A 16,613-nucleotide genomic window follows, 5' to 3' on the forward strand; every position below is an offset into this window, starting at 1 on the left:
CTATCCTTTTAAAGGTGGATTGGTATTTCCATTGTTAGTGCTCAAACTACTAAAGACTTATGAAGCTTTTTTTTTTTTTGGCTAATCTTAGTTGTGTAGTATCTTTTTGCTATTTTTTAATCCCAATCTTGGTGTGTGTGCGTGTCTCTCTAAGTCCCTGCTTTTTTGTTTCCTTGTTCTCTCAACCTCTGTTCTATTCTATTGTTTAATAAATATTGTTTGCTGCCATGTTTCACTGCCACTAGTGTTACTTAGTTTTGACCATAATTGAATACACAGGTTGGTTCAGAGGTAGTGCCATGCTGTTTTCCTGAGTCAGAAGCTTGTAGTTTCAAATTCAACTCCAGGGACTTGAGCATATAATCTAGGCTGGTACATCAGTGTGTTACTGAAGGAAAGCTGCATTGTGGGATGAGATGTTTAACCAATGCCCCATTATCTTGTTCAGATAGGTTTAAAGGCCCCATGGCACTATATGAAGAATAGCAGGGGAGTTCTATACTGGCTAACATTTATCCCTTAATCAGTCTATTAATTCTGGTCATTTCTCACTCTGGGATCTTGCTGCATGGATATTTGCTGTCATATTTGCCTAAACTGAATGACCACTGCACTTCAAGAAAAGCTTATACTTGAATGTAGAATAATGTCCAAAGGCACTTCAGAAGCTGACAAAAATGGATGCCAAACTAAAAGGTAGTGATCAGTTGGTCCATTAAACCTGTCCTGTATTAGCATGGTTTAACCTCTGCACACCATCACCCCCATCTGCCCACTGCCCTTCTGCAAAGTTGCCTGGGTGAGACAGGAAAAACTACTCCTGATTCTTTTTTTGTGTTGGGGGAGGGAAGTGAGGGAAGAAACTCATTCCTCTTCAACCCATGAAGGTGATCAAGTTCCAGCAGACTAGTGCCTTGACGTGTATCTCCTTCTGCACCCCCTCGCCATTGCCCCAGTGATCCACTTACCTTCTATATGAAAGATATTAGCCACTCTTGAACTTGTGCAGCTCCCCTTTGAATGTTTCAGCAAATCATAACTCGCTGCATATGCTGACAATATCTTCCAGAGCTTTTCATAGTGGGTGGGAAGAAAAAGTATTTCTTAGCATCTTGAAATATTCAGCAGGTCAGACAGCATCAGTGGAGAGAGAAACAAAGTTAATGTTTCAGGTCAATGACCTATCAGAAGGAACTCAATACTTCCTCCACTTACGTTATGGATAGGTTAAGGAACCTATCAGTGAAGTTGTTTGGACTAAGTTGAATCATTTCAAATATCTCGAAGAAAGAAAAATCTTTCACTTATGTGGCACCGAGTGTGATCTCATGATGTCTCAAAGCACTTAACAGCCCATTTGATACTTATAACGTGTAGTCACTTTTGTAATACAGTGAAACATGGTAGTCAATTTGTGCAGAGTCAGGTCCCACAAACACCATTGAGATAATAGTTAGATAATCTGTTTGAGTGTTGTTCGTTGGGAGGGCAGACTAACCTCTTATCTGAAAGATGGCACTTCTGCCAGTGCAGCACTCCCTCAGTATTACACTGAAGGATCAGCCCACAATGTGTTCAAGTCTTTGGAAATACCCACAACCTAACAGGTGATAGTGCTACCACTGAGCCAAGACTGACACTCAAATCCTTAATTTTTGAGTGCTGTCTAACCCTCTAGTTGAGATATAAATTCATGATCTGATCAAATGGTGTAACAGGTACAAAGGACTGCTTGGTCTTTTCTTTCTATTTTGGCAAATGAGAGGGCCCTAAAACTGGATGTCAATCTAGGGCAGTGGTTCTCAAAGTGGGTCTGCGAAGGTCCTCCAGGTGCACTGGTCCAAAATGCAAGTCACTGAAGCTGATATTCTGCAAGAAAAGTTCAACTGACTTTTGGCTCAATGTACAGTCCAAGTATCTAGGACTCACCAGTGCAGCACTGTTGCTGTTCCCAATAATATACAACTGCGAGATTGGATTTTCAACATTTGTGGGGCTGAAAACCAAGAGGAACCACCGACTGAATGTGGAGCCTAACATGAAATTGAAGCTCTCCAGCTTGGAACCGGACATCACCTCATTGCTTCGGGCTGCAACTGTGAAGAGAGAAACAGAGTAACATTTTGAGTCAAATATGATTTCAAGAGGAGTCGCATCTGACTCTAGTGTTGTCTCTTGTTTCTCTCTCCATAGCTGCTGCCAGACCTACTCAGTATTTCCAGCACTTCCTGTTTTGTTTTCAGATTTCCAGCATCCACAGTATTTTGCTTTTATCGCTGCATTGGTGTTTTATTAAAACTAGTGCCATTTTTGAGTTTTTTGCGGATGGGGTAGGACTGGTAGGTAGTTCATTGGGTCTTTTGTCCCCTCTAAGTGGTCTGTGGACGAAAATTTTGAGACCCACTGGTCCAGGGGCCCTTCTCCGAAGCCTTCACATTCCCCATGTTGTGCAGGGGACCAAATTTGGATGGATAAGACATGACCAGGATTTTTTTTTAAGGAAGGGGAATATTGTATTTTATATTTAATTGTAATGGTAATCCATCCTAAGTACAGGTGGTTTGGATTTACAATGAGGGAAACATTCAGCAATGTGATTTTAGTTGTTTGGGCTGCAGGCCAGCTGCAAAATGGAAACGTCTGAATCCAAGAGGAAAAATTAAGACAATAAGTCTTGGAGCATAAGGCCTAGAAATGCTATTTGGAGTCCAGTTTGTGATCAGAATATGCTGTTATTCTTTCTTTCTTTTTTTCTTTTGGGCCTCCTTATCTCGAGAGACAATGGATACGCGCCTGGAGGTGGTCAGTGGTTTGTGAAGCAGCGCCTGGAGTGGCTATAAAGGCCAATTCTGGAGTAACAGGCTCTTCCACAGGTGCTGCAGAGAAATTTGTTTGTTGGGGCTGTTGCACAGTTGGCTCTCCCCTTGCGCCTCTGTCTTTTTTCCTGCCAACTACTAAGTCTCTTCGACTCGCCACAATTTAGCCCTGTCTTTATGGCTGCCCGCCAGCTCTGGCGAATGCTGGCAACTGACTCCCACGACTTGTGATCAATGTCACACGATTTCATGTCGCGTTTGCAGACGTCTTTATAACGGAGACATGGACGGCCGGTGGGTCTGATACCAGTGGCGAGCTCGCTGTACAATGTGTCTTTGGGGATCCTGCCATCTTCCATGCGGCTCACATGGCCAAGCCATCTCAAGCGCCGCTGACTCAGTAGTGTGTATAAGCTGGGGATGTTGGCCGCTTCAAGGACTTCTGTGTTGGAGATATAGTCCTGCCACCTGATGCCAAGTATTCTCCGAAGGCAGCGAAGATGGAATGAATTGAGACGTCGCTCTTGGCTGGCATACGTTGTCCAGGCCTCGCTGCCGTAGAGCAAGGTACTGAGGACACAGGCCTGATACACTCGGACTTTTGTGTTCCGTGTCAGTGCGCCATTTTCCCACACTCTCTTGGCCAGTCTGAACATAGCAGTGGAAGCCTTACCCATGCGCTTGTTGATTTCTGCATCTAGAGACAGGTTACTGGTGATAGTTGAGTCCAGGTAGGTGAACTCTTGAACCACTTCCAGAGCGTGGTCGCCAATATTGATGGATGGAGCATTTCTGACATCCTGCCCCATGATGTTCGTTTTCTTGAGGCTGATGGTTAGGCCAAATTCATTGCAGGCAGACGCAAACCTGTCGATGAGACTCTGCAGGCATTCTTCAGTGTTATACTTTGTCATTATATAGTCTCTGTAATTCCAAAGTTACTTCTTGTTCGAACTGACTACTGGCCTGGGTGATTGAGGAGTTGGTTTAAGAGGTTGATGTCTTAAAATGTCTCGTATTTATCACGTGGTGCAATGCTTGGCATTTCATGGTAGAATCTGTAAAATACTGTGCAAAGACCTGCCATACGTAAATCAATTTGCCATAATGTGTACAAACTAAAGCATAAAATATCTCCCTATTGAGACATTAAATCACTTCAGTATTTTATACTGTTGGTTTGCTGGGTGTGTGGCGGATATTGCCGGACGAACGTCCACGTATCCATATAAATACTTTTAAACGCCTCCTGATAAAAGAAAGGTGCCTGTTTATTTCACTGACCATCACTTTTGTCAGCATGGCCTGGGGCCAAGCTCCTCCCTTCCTGCTTCTTAGTTGTGCTTTTCCTTTCCTAGTTTCAATTTACTATCCTAAAAGAGTGCCTGAAAGACCTTTACAGAATCTCGTCAATAAGTAAAAGCCGATTTAAACAGGCAAATACCATAAAAAATATTTATTGAGAGAAGAGTTGTGACTGCTGTGCGGTGGTGTCGGTGGGTTTGGCGCGGCGGCGCGGCCAGGTCTGTCCCGGGGTCCTGGGCCTTCGGCTGCAAGTGCACGCTCGCCGCGCGCTCCCGCCCTTCAGTCTCGGCGCCGCCGCTGCTGCTGCTGTCGCGCGGAGAGAAAACCGGCCGCGTCTCTTCGTCTTTTCCGTTTCAATAAAAGTCTGAACTTTATTTCCGCGCCCGTTTCCTCTCCAGTTTTATATATTCCTTTTTTTTAAACGAAAGCTCAGCTACTCACAAAGCGGAGAGAAAATGCCCGCAGCCACAAAAGCGGCGGAATCGCTGTCCTCTTCCGCCGCCGGACCAGAGGCCGCCGCTGCAGCGGTGAGTCTCCAGGCCGGGCAGGGGCAGGCGGCGCACCCGCAGAATGAGGCACTCAGACAGGTTCTCAACGTCATCGACAAGAAAGTGCGGAACATGGAGAAGAAGAAGGTAGGAGAGGGCAAAGGCCCCGCTGTAGACGCACAGGAGGCTTCGGCCTTCACATTAAAAGAAAACGAGTCTAATAGTCCTGTAATATCGAAGCAGTAGTTTGCAATTTCCATCGCTAATCTGTAGACTGGAAGTATATCACTGTCCCTTTCAGATGTTCGATTAGTGACTTTAAATAGTTTAGGTAAGTTGGCTTTTTATTAATTTAACATTTGAACTTGTATTTTAATTTCCCATGACTTTCTAGAGTCGCATTTTGCACTTCTGGTATATCGCGGTTTGTGGATTTTTTGAAGTAAAAGAATGCTTAAAATATGTAAAAGGAACGTAACCAAATTTTCTGCAGTTTGTTAGCACGCAGTCTTGAATAATTTTGCACCTTCGTCCGCGAGCACGTCTTCACACAAAGGCTAGTGGAAATCTGAAGCTCTCGACTCCAAAAAGCCGTTGAGGCTAGGTTAGTGGAAAAATTCAGAATTCGAAATTGAAATGCACAGCTTTTTATTACGCTAGGATATTGAGGGTTACGAAATCAAGCCAGGTAGATGGAGTTAAGATACAGATTAGCTATGCATAATGGAACAGGCTTGAAGGGCCGAATGTTCTGAAGTTCTAGACTGTAGTTATAAACTCTTGAAGGAATATTTTTGGACTCTAGACTAAGTACAATTAATAGTAACAAAGTCACATTTGTGGATACATTTTAACAAAAATGTAATGTTTAAATAACCAATATACAACCAAGAAAGGCAAAAGTGGTTTAATCCATTTGAGAAGACAGCAATGTCAGCTGTTAAAATACATTGCTTGCCTATAGAGGAATATAGATAACTCTTACTAATTATTTCTGCAACAAAACACATTGCAGCTTGCTTCAGGTGGAAAGAAGCTGTTTTTTTTTTTGGTGGGGGTGGATGCATACTGGGGAAACCTACTTGATTTCACAAGCCTGATGCCACAGCAGAGTTATGAAATCCTGAGGAGGGCACTTCAAGGATGTGCTGAAAGCCAACATGAAGAAATGCAACATTGACATCAACCCCTGGGAGACCATCGCCCTGGACCGAACCAGATGGAGGCAGAGTATGGGAAGGATCCCAGCATTTTGAGACCCAACGATGACAAAATGAAGAGGAAAAGCGAGAGCGGCGGAAGAACAAGCCATGACCCCACATGACAACAAATGCCCGATGTGCCATAAAGTCTGTAAATCCCGAATCGGCCTCATCAGTCATCTTTGGACTCACGGAAGACAATCGTCCTCGCCTGTGAGGGATAGCCAATAATAATGAAATCCTGGCCTTCAAATTTGATCTAATGCCTTTCTTTTTGGTGGATGAAGAAGCACCTTCATTTGAGAGACGTGGCAAACCATTTTCTGAATTTTGCTGGATGGTAATATCCATGATTCATTTCAGTATGTCTACAGTATGGCTGAGTAGTGTTTCAGACAACTGTACCAACTTGCTTGCAGTTAGTGGTGTTTAGCTGAGGTGACCTATAAGAACATAAGAAATAGGAGCAGGAGTAGGCCATTCGGCCCCTCAAACCTGCCCCGCCATTCAATAAGATCATGGCTGATCTGCCCCAGACCTCAGCTCCTCTTTCGTGCCAGTTCCTCAGCCCTTAACTCCCCTATATTTTAAAAATCTATCTACCTCTTTTAAATACTTTCACATACTTTATCTAGCTTTCACAACTCTCTGGGGTAGAGAGTTCCAGTCATTCACTACCCTCTGAGAGAAGAAATTCCTTTGCATCTGTTTTAAGTGAGTGTCCCCTTAGTCTGTAACCATGTCCCCTAGTTCGAGATTCTCCCACTAGTGGAAACATCTCAACATCTACCCTGTCAAGCCCCCTCAGAATCTTGTACGTTTCAATAAGATCACCCCTCATTCTTCTAAACTCTAATGAATAAAGGCCTAACCTGTTTAGCTGTTCTTGATAAGTCAACACCTTCATTCCAGGAATCAGCCTAGTGAATCTCTTTTGAACTGCCTCCAATGCCAGTATATCCTTTCTTAAATACGGGGACCAGAACTGTACACAGCACTCCAGGTGCGGCCTTACCAACACCCTGTACAGTTGTAACAAGATTTCCCTATTTTTAAACTCCAACTCCCTAGCAATAAAGGCCAAAATTCCATTTGCCCTCTTAATTACTTGCTGCACCGGCATACTAACTTTGTGTTTCATGCATAAGAACATCCAGATCCCTTTGTGCTGCACTTTTTTGAAGTCTCTCTCCATTTAAATAATAGTCTGCCTTTTGATTCTTCCTACTGAAGTGCATGACCTCGCACATTCCTGCATTAAACTCCATCGGCCAAATTTTTGCCCACTCATTGAACCTATCTATATCCCCTTGCAGTGTCAGATGGAGGATCACAAATTGTTCCTCAAAATTGGGTTCCTGAAATAACTTAACTTGGTGAAAGAGGAAGATGGCGGCACATCCTGTGGACTGGTGTGCACTACCACGATGACCAGTGGCTACAGCAGCTTGGCAACAGGCGCCAATACCAAAAACAACAACTCAGCGTCACCTAGCAGCCTCACATGTGGCACTTGAGACTGAACCTGCCTCTCAAGGATTGGCCTTCACCGCCAACAGCAAAAGTGCACCAAGAGAAGACAGCCCATCTAACTGGATTGTTTGCTGCGTGTCCGTCATCTTTAGTAGATGGATAGATGCCAACCATGAAGTAACTTATGGAGGCAATGATGCATCTGAAACTCTGGGATAGGGACAATGTGAAGCCATCTCCTTTTCTTGCCCAAATATCCCCCTGCCAAAGTTGTTTGTGTGTTGTATAAGGTTGAGTACAACCTTCCTAAAATCTTCATCTGCGAAGAAATGCCAAGATAACTGCTGCTAAAACCAGCAAGCTATCGTGACGGTCTTTGGCATGTTAAGGTAAAAGTTTCACTTTGTCTTGCCCTCAGCCTATGAAGTCTGTACTCATGTTGGTTATGGACAAAATAACGTATAATGAGTGGTTAAACTGAAAAATGTGTGAGGTGTTCAAATATGTTAATTTTGATCTAGTCAAGCTAGTTGCTCTATAGTTTTTTAAATTAGTCCTCAAGAATCCGGTCCTGGTGAAAATATAGAACAAAGATGTGCTTCACTTCAAACTGAATCTTGCAAATTAATTTGGTCTTCCTGTATTCAGATTGCAAAAATACCACCTCTTGCTGTAATCCACGAGAACACAATGAGGAATAGCTGTTTTGTGTTTGACTTGAGTTCTCAACATTCACGCAGCTGAGCATAGGAATGCTTTTTCAATAATGTTTCCTGTACCAGTTCCCTTTGAGGCATCTATGCTATCTTAATTTTATTTTCAAGCTGATTTCAAGATAGTGTAATGTGAAATTTTTGCATATTAAAAATTGCTAAAGCTTCAGAGAAGTATTTAATATTTAAATGGCTATTCCTTTATTATTTTCCCGTCTTCTTCCTTATTCCGTTTAGATGCTAGCTGCTGCTGTGGTATGATTGCATGGTTGCCATTAGACTTCAGCACTTCATTCTTCATGTGAGCTTTCACTATTGATAGGCTGTTTAAGTATGGAGCTGAACCAAGCCAAGCGTAATTAGTCCTCATTCAGTGCATGCACACTTTTCATGGGGTGATCACTGGCAATCGGGAGTTGTGAACACTGGCTAACTTTCACCTCACTACCTCAGGGCCACTGGGGCCAGACATAACATCCTGTTTTACTTGAGTCAGCTAACTTAACACGTAAAGGATCTTCTGGTTCGTCACGTTCAATATTACCCAGGATATTGTCATTAACCACTTAGCCATTCAGGGATCATCTTACTTTAAATTGCTTCTGTGTACAAATCATATTTTTTTCAGAACCATTTTTAAGAATAAGTACTTTTGCTTTTGAAATGGGAAAATTACCTTCTGAATTAAAATATGTAGGGTAGGGAAAATATTTTCTGCACTATTCACTTGCTTTGAAGCTTAATGGAGCCCTTGAATTTTTGAGAATAAGTTGGGCATATACAGAACAAAATACTACATCAAGGTCAAAAGATTGCATGTTATGGAAATTCTTTTGTGTTTTTGCTCTTTTCATGTCTGTCTTGTCTCCTCCCTCCTCCTCTTCCCCACCCCACCTCCACTCCTGTCCCACTATGTCATGCAACAAAGCATGTGGTAGGGCATGAAGAATCATACATATTTTCTCCTCTTCCCAAAAGAAGAAGCCCTTCAAGTACCCAAGCAAACACTGTCCCCACCAGTTATACCGCATCACCTAAGTTGACAACTGTTCGTACTGGACTAGTTTCCATCGCTGTACATATCAATTACAAAGTTGCTGCTTAACATAGTAAGTGTGCTAGCTATTTAGGACCATTCAGTAAGCTCTTTGCACCCCATTAAAAGTGCAATTACCTTAATTACTTTTCTGTGCCTACCATTTAATGTTATATATTGAAAGGAATGTGTTAACTGAAGTCATTTTGAAATTTACTAATTTGGCACAAATCATAAAAGGTTGAAGCCGCCAGTGTTGCAGGATGAATCAGAGCGGCTCTTGCTGCCTTTGGCTAGCTATTCAATTTCAGCGTTCCAGAATTGCTGCCACCGCTTTTGAAACACAGCAGTCTCAAGTACCATTTAATTGCAGTGAGATAAATGCATTTAAATCAAGTATCAGCACTGTATTATGTAGTTTATTTGATTCAGACACCAGCATCTGTAATGGAGCTGTTAACTTCAGTGCACTTAGATTTACTTTGGGTGTACAGCATTAAAAGTTACAATCTTCTGCAGGATGTCTGGGGTTATGATAGTTTCACCTTCCAATGTTTATAGCGGGCAGATCGTGTTATCAGTGTGACCACTATAGATCGGTGGGGACTATACTACCAGCTGTACTTTCTGAGGCACCAAAATGGGCAAGTTCTTGGATTTCATTCTAACCAAAGCTTGTTGGTATATTCCATCAAGGTGGTAGAAGGAAGGGCCTCCCTTTTCAGTTAACATGGGTTGAAATGGGAAAATGACCTGGTTTGAGTCAATACTTACAGTTGTGATTGAATCAAAGGAACCTTTTAAGAAACTGATCCCTATTGGTTCACTTTTGGCTAGTCAACTTGCTGACAACACCCATTGCATGCAGCTTATGCACTGATGGGGCAATTTCCAAAACTCTTATGGTGCAGCCAAAACCACATTGCCTGTAGGTGAACAAGTATGGGACTACACAGTCATACCTGAAAGAATGTGACTCCACACTTCTTAGAGTTGATTTCCAGTGCCAGAGAGGTTAATTGGCAGTCATTAAAAGGATATTTACACAACTAATTACAGGTCGATAATATCTGCAGCACGTTTAGTTTTTATCTACCGAGCAAATACAGCAACTTCATGACGTTCAATCTTTGTCAATGGCAAGACAGACAGCAAATTGCCATTTTCAAAACAATAACTCTAGAGTAGTGCAACTCGGACAGCAACTTTTGGCATTTAAACGTGCATCTGTTCCGAACCTAAAGTTGCTATACAAATATCAGCGAGCACCGTAAGGACTGGGCTTAGGACACACTAAGCTGTGAACTTTGTTCATGAGTGAATGCTGACTAGCTGAAATAAAAAAAAAATGTAAGCAATAAATTGAAGCCTGGCTTAACCAATGTATAGTAAGTGCATTGTGTATCGTCTGCCACTATAAATCACTGCAACTTTTTATTGGTGTATAATTGGTTTAGATGTTTTCGCTAAGGCAATGTTTCTCTCAAGCTTTATTGTATTGAATCACAAAGAAGTGTGAAGCCTTCCATTGAAATGGTTATTTCAGGGTTTTTTCTATACTTGGTCACTTTCTAGAAGAATACTAAAACCATTAGAATGGATGCATTTTACAATGTGGCATTGAGAATTGGCCTTAAAATCTGTTTTGGAACTTGGGCAGTTTTGTAATGGAAAAAAGTAGACTTGTATCATAAAGTTATTTGGTTATGCACAGTGTCATTTCTTACCAATCAGTGTTGATCGTAAATTTCAGGACTAAGAAGAGCCAAATGTTTACAGAGTTTTTATTGGGCGTATATTGCCTGAAAAATACAATTGGTGCCCATCAGGCTCTTTTTGGTTTTACTCATTTAAGAGTAGTTTGATATCTCTACATTTTTGTATGGTGCTAATGTGCTACATGTGGTTGATATTGGAAGAATTCTGAAAAGTAGCTTGGTATTACAGAAGATTCCTGATTGGAATCTCTGACAGGGTCAGCTTAAATATTTAAATATTTTATTGCCTTGAATAAGAGGTAGGCCATGTAGGACTGAGATGAATTTCTTCACTCAGAGGGTGGCGAATCTTTGGAATTCTCTACCTCAGGGCTGTGGAGGCTCAGCCATCGAGTATATTCGAGACCGATAGAGTTCTCGATATTAAAGATATCAGGAATAGTGTGGGAAAATGGCGTTGAAGTAGAAAATCAGCCATGCGCTAGTTGAATGAGAGAGCAGGCTCGAGGGGCTGAATGCCCACTCCTGTTCCTATTTATGTTCCTATATTATATTCCAGTATACATTCATAGATTGCTTGAGGAGTCAGCTATGTGTTGGAGAGCTTTTGGTCTTACCCGTAAATTAAGCCGTGTTTTAAAAATTTTTCAGGAAATCTTAAGTCAGATTGGATAAATGCCAAATCTTTCTTTAGGGTTTTAATTGAGTATCCCCCAGTTCTCTGTGCGCACCTTTTTTTCCTGGGTTTTATTTGCAGTGCAGCATTGTATTCTGGGCTGCTGTTGCCAGTTCCTCCTGCGTTCATGAGCTGATTGGATTCAAATGTTCTGTGTTCACTTTTTGGCTTGCTTAAATGTGTCCAACCTCCCAACCACCTTGGTTGGTTAGGCAAGGGTAATAGTTGTATTACCTCATTCCATTTGTCATGGAGATGTGTCAAGTAGTTTGTGGTTTGGTGATCTTTATTGCATTTTGCCACACCTGAAATGAGGACTTGGCTGTTTCAATAATGTCATGATCCCCTTTAACCTCTCCCTCCTTGTAAACTCCCCAACCATATTCATGGCCATCCCTTTGAGCTTACCATCTCCCATCATTTGCAGATAAGGCCATTTCTGATCACTTCCTTGTATCACACTCCACCTGTAACCCATTTCTGTTTCCAAACCTTGATTCCTGCTGTGTTTGTCCCGAGGGGAAAAAGCTATCTCCCAATCCCCTTACGATTGCGCTTTCAGAATTTCAACTGTCTAGCCTTTGGCCCTTCATTCATCACATTACTGCAGTTACTAATTTGCTCACCCGCAACTCCACCTTTGTCATAGTCCCTACCCTGCCCCTCATTTCTGCTCCCAGAAGTCCAAGTACAAACTTTAATCGATATGGTGGACAACTAGTTTAGTCAGTGACACATCTGGCTGAAGTGCATAAAACACTATTGGGACCTGTTCCTGACTGCCAAAACTGCTCACTATTTCAGAATCATCCTGGAATCCAAAGATAACTCCTGGCTTTTCTGTATTGCAAACCATCTTCTTAAGCTCTCTCCCCATCTCCTCCATCCTCACTTCCAACAGGTGTAAGCAGTTCAAGGGAGACTTTGCTTCGAAGATTGAGATTATCTGATCAATTACCTCTGCCACTTCCCTCCCTTCCATTAGTCCACCGGGCCAAACTACAGCTCCCCCCGCCCTAGCCCAAACTTGCACTATTCTCCAGTTTCTCTGCTATCTCCCCTCATGCCCTCTCTGAGCTGAGCTTGTCATGAGGCTTACACCTGCTCCCTTGACTCTATTCTCACTAAATGGCTGACAACCCAACTTCGCTTCCTGGTCTTTGTTTTAGCCAATATTGTTCACAGTTCCCTTTCTTCAGGTGTTACTCTTGGCTTCAAATCTGCCATCATAATCCCCTCCTCAAAAAACCAAACCTTGATCCCTCTGTTCTTGCAAACTACTGCCCATCTCCAACCTCCCTTTGCTCTCAAACCCTTGAGCATGTTAATTCAAAACAAAGTGCTTGAAATACTCAGCAGGTCTGGCAGCATCTATGGAGAGAGAAACGGGTGCCATTTTGAGTCAGATATGACTTGTTCAGAACCTGGTTTCTGAAACGTCATATCTGACTCGAAACGTCACCTCTGCTTCTCCACAGATGCTGCCAGATCTGACGCGTATTTCTAGTATTTTCTGTGTTCGTTTCAGATTTTCAGCATCCACAGTTTTTTGCTTTTATCCTTGACCATTTTATTGTCTCCCAAATCCATGGCCATCTTTCCCAGAATTCCATGTTCGAATTCTTCCAGTCAGGTATCTACCCCTGCCATGGTACTGAAATGGCTGTTAACAAAGTCACGAACGACATTCTGTGTGATAGTGACAAAGGTAAACTGTCCCACCTTATGCTTCTCAACCTGTCTACAACCTTTGACATAGGTGACTACACCATCCTCCTCCAGTGTCTCCACTGGCATCCAGCTGAGGGGACTACACTCGCCTGATTCCATACTTTTTCTATCTAATTGTAGCGCGGGAATCACCTGCAATGGCTTCTCCTGCTCTCTCTGGTGTCCCCAGGGATCTATCCATGGCCCCCTTCTATTTCTCATTTACATGCTGCCCCTCATCGACACCATCTGAACCCAGTTTGCACATGTACACTGACAACACCCAACTCTGCCTCACCACCACCGCTCTCGACTCCTCTGCTGCTTCAAAATTCTCAGACAGCTTGTCCAACATCCAGCACTGCATGAGCAGAAATTTCTTCCAATTAAATATTTGGAAGACGGAAGCCATTGTCTTTGTTCCTGCTATAAATTTCATTCTCCAGTCACTGGCTGCATATGTGTCTGAGGCTGAACCAGACTGTTCGCAATCTTGGTGTCCTCTTTGACCCCAAGATGAGCTTCTGATTACATCCGTGCCAAGACCATCTATTTCCACCTCTAACATTGCCCGACACTGTCCCTGTCTCAGCTCAACTGCTGCTGAAATCCTCATCCATGCCTTTGTTACCTCTAGGATTGATTATTCCAATGCACTTCTAGCCTGCCTCCCACATTCTACCTTCTGTAAACTTGAGGTCATCCTAAACTCTGCTGCCAGCATCCTTGTGCTCACTAAGTCCCAATCACCCCTGTGCTTGCTCACCTACATTGGCTCCCAGTCAAGCAAGTCCTTGATTTTAAAATTCTTGTCTTTGTTTTCAAATCCCTCCATGACCTCACCACCTGATCTTTAATCTCCTCTAGCTCCACAACCCTCTGACATCTAAGCTCCTCTAATTCTGGCCACTTGAACATCCTTGATTTTAATCGCTCCACATTGATGGCTGTGCCTTCAGCTGCGCAAATCCTAAACTCTGGAATTCCCTTGCTAAAGTTCTTCCATTCTCTAACTTTTGTTCCTGTTGTACTCCAGAAAGCTTCTTGAAGGATTACTTGGGTGCCAATCTTAACTTAGTCTTGCATTTATTTTACGAAGTAAAAAGATACCAATCATGCAGCTCCTCACTCAAACCATCACCCAGTTTCACCAAGTGTCTCCTTGTGCATATACTCAAGACAGACACTAATTAACACTCTACACTGCATATGATTAAGTACAATTAACAGATCCCCTTTTTCTTTAAATAAAACCTAGAGTTTAACCTGCACAATCGTTTCAAAATAAGTTCCATATTTTGTATAAAGCATTACATTGCAAGACGCCCCTCCTAGGACCCCTAACAATTTCTTTGTACAAGCATTCCTTTTCATAAAACGATCAGATAGTTAATGACTTGCATGTAACCATTTAATTTTGGAGATTTCCTTTCTCGCCAGCATTTGTTTCATTTCAGCAAGGTAATCCATAAACCTTTCTCTCACTCACTTTTTGTAGACTGTACATTCTCACACGGAACGATTACATAACATTCAATGGGTATTTTATCTTCAGTATGCCTCTTGTACCGAATCTCACCTAAAAATATTTGACAAACAGAACCCCCATATCCACTGCCTCCACAAGAGCCAGTGTTTACACAGCTGAAGTACTTTTAACAACCCGTTTTATTTTCTTAGCTTCCCAAGCTATAGGACATTTCTCTTTCACCAGTCAAAAGTATTATGACCTTCCATGACGGTGCTTCTGGTATGACCTCCTTTTTCCTCAACCGAGGATCCCCCCCCACAGTTGTTGACAGGGCCCTCAACCGTGTCCGGCCCATTTCCCGTACCTCTGCCCTCTACCCTTCCCCTCCCTCCCAGAACCGTGACAGGGTTCCCCTTGTCCTCACTTTCCACCCCATCAGCCTCCATATCCAAAGGATCATCCTCCGCCATTTCCGCCACCTCCAGCGTGATGCCACTACCAAACGCATCTTCCCCTCCCTTCCCCTGTCAGCATTCCGAAGGGATCGTTCCCTCTGCGACACCCTGGTCCACTCCTCCATTACCCCCACCACCTCGTCCCCATCCCGTGGCACCTTCCCCTGCAATCGCAGGAGGTGTAATACCTGCCCATTTACCTCCTCTCTCCTCACTATCCCAGGCCCCAAACACTCCTTTCAGGTGAAGCAGCGATTTACTTGTACTTCTTTCAATGTAGTATACTGTATTCGCTGCTCACAATGTGGTCTCCTCTACATTGGGGAGACCAAACGCAGACTGGGTGACACCTCCGCTCAGTCCGCAAGCAGGACCCTGAGCTTCCGGTTGCTTGCCATTTCAACACTCCCCCCCCCCCCCCCCCCCTGCTCTCATGCTCACATCTCTGTCCTGGGATTGCTGCAGTGTTCCAGTGAACATCAACGCAAGCTCGAGGAACAGCATCTCATCTACCGATTAGGCACACTACAGCCTGCCGGACTGAACATTGAGTTCAATAATTTCAGAGCATGACAGCCCCCCATTTTACTTTCATTTTTAGTTTTTTCTTTTTTCTTTTTTACGTTTTTTACAACCTTTTTTTTTGCATTCATTTCATTTCATAGTTTGTTCAGTTTCCTTACCCACTGTTTTTTTTCATGTTTGCACTTGCTGCTGTTCAATATTCAGTCCGTTAACACCTATTCTGTACTAATGCTTTGTCTTTCAACACACCATTAACATATTGTTTGTCTTTGCTCCATGACCTTTTGGTCAGCTATGTGGCCTTGTCCAATCTGCACCTTTCTCCTTTGTTATCTCTTGCCCCACCCGCACCTCACTTGCTTATAACCTGTGACATTTTTAATATTTGTCAGTTCCGAAGAAGGGTCACTGAACCGAAACGTTAACGCTGCTCTTTCCACAGATGCTGCCGGACCTGCTGAGTGGTTCCAGCGTTGTTTCTTGTTATTTTATATTATATAAAAGTATTATGAAACCAGCTGCACTCAAATACCCATCAGTAGGATTAGCATGTGAAGCATCACTAAAAATGACTTTCATATTCTTTGCGTCACCTAAGGATGAGAACATAAGTATGCATTTCTCCAGATGTAATTTTTAAATATTTATTTGCCCTTAAAACACTCAACTTTTGGGTGTTTCATCGTTGTACTCAACTCCAAAACATCAAAACTAGCATCAGGTCTAGTCTTGGTGCACAGCCAGTTTAATTGACCAATCAAGTTTCGCAATTGCTTGGTCTCTGCTTTAGATGTGTCATCTTTCTGTGATGACCTAACACGATTAGCCAGGATAGGATGGTTTTATCCCAGACCTACTGTGCTTAATATCGAAACCAATATATTTAAAAGCCCCACAAGTCTGACTCCCAATCTTAAATTCTACTGTAATCTTAATACATTTTGCAAATTCTGCAGTACCACCCCATAAGAAATCATCAGAGTGAATCATAAAGATGCCTGAAAGTTTCCCTTGATATCAATGAA

The 16,613-nt window shown here is 42.7% G+C and overlaps 1 protein-coding gene across 5 annotated transcripts in view; it reads left to right on the forward strand.

Annotated features, from left to right (window-relative positions):
• Positions 1-16,613, forward strand: part of caprin1b (cell cycle associated protein 1b) — a 185,878-nt gene that overhangs the window by 25,326 nt on the left and 143,939 nt on the right. Inside the window, exon 1 of one of the 5 annotated variants that reach the window (XM_068046427.1) lies at positions 4,421-4,756. The exons of the other annotated variants lie outside the window; for them this stretch is intronic. Within the exon in view, the coding sequence (XP_067902528.1) occupies positions 4,577-4,756 (180 nt within the window). The 5' untranslated portion in view covers positions 4,421-4,576. Of the gene's footprint in view, positions 1-4,420; positions 4,757-16,613 lie in introns of those variants that run through there. 5 annotated transcript variants of the gene reach the window in all.

Source organism: Heterodontus francisci, chromosome 14 (genome assembly GCF_036365525.1).
Source record: "Heterodontus francisci isolate sHetFra1 chromosome 14, sHetFra1.hap1, whole genome shotgun sequence".
In the NCBI taxonomy this organism is placed as follows: Eukaryota; Metazoa; Chordata; class Chondrichthyes; order Heterodontiformes; family Heterodontidae; genus Heterodontus; species Heterodontus francisci.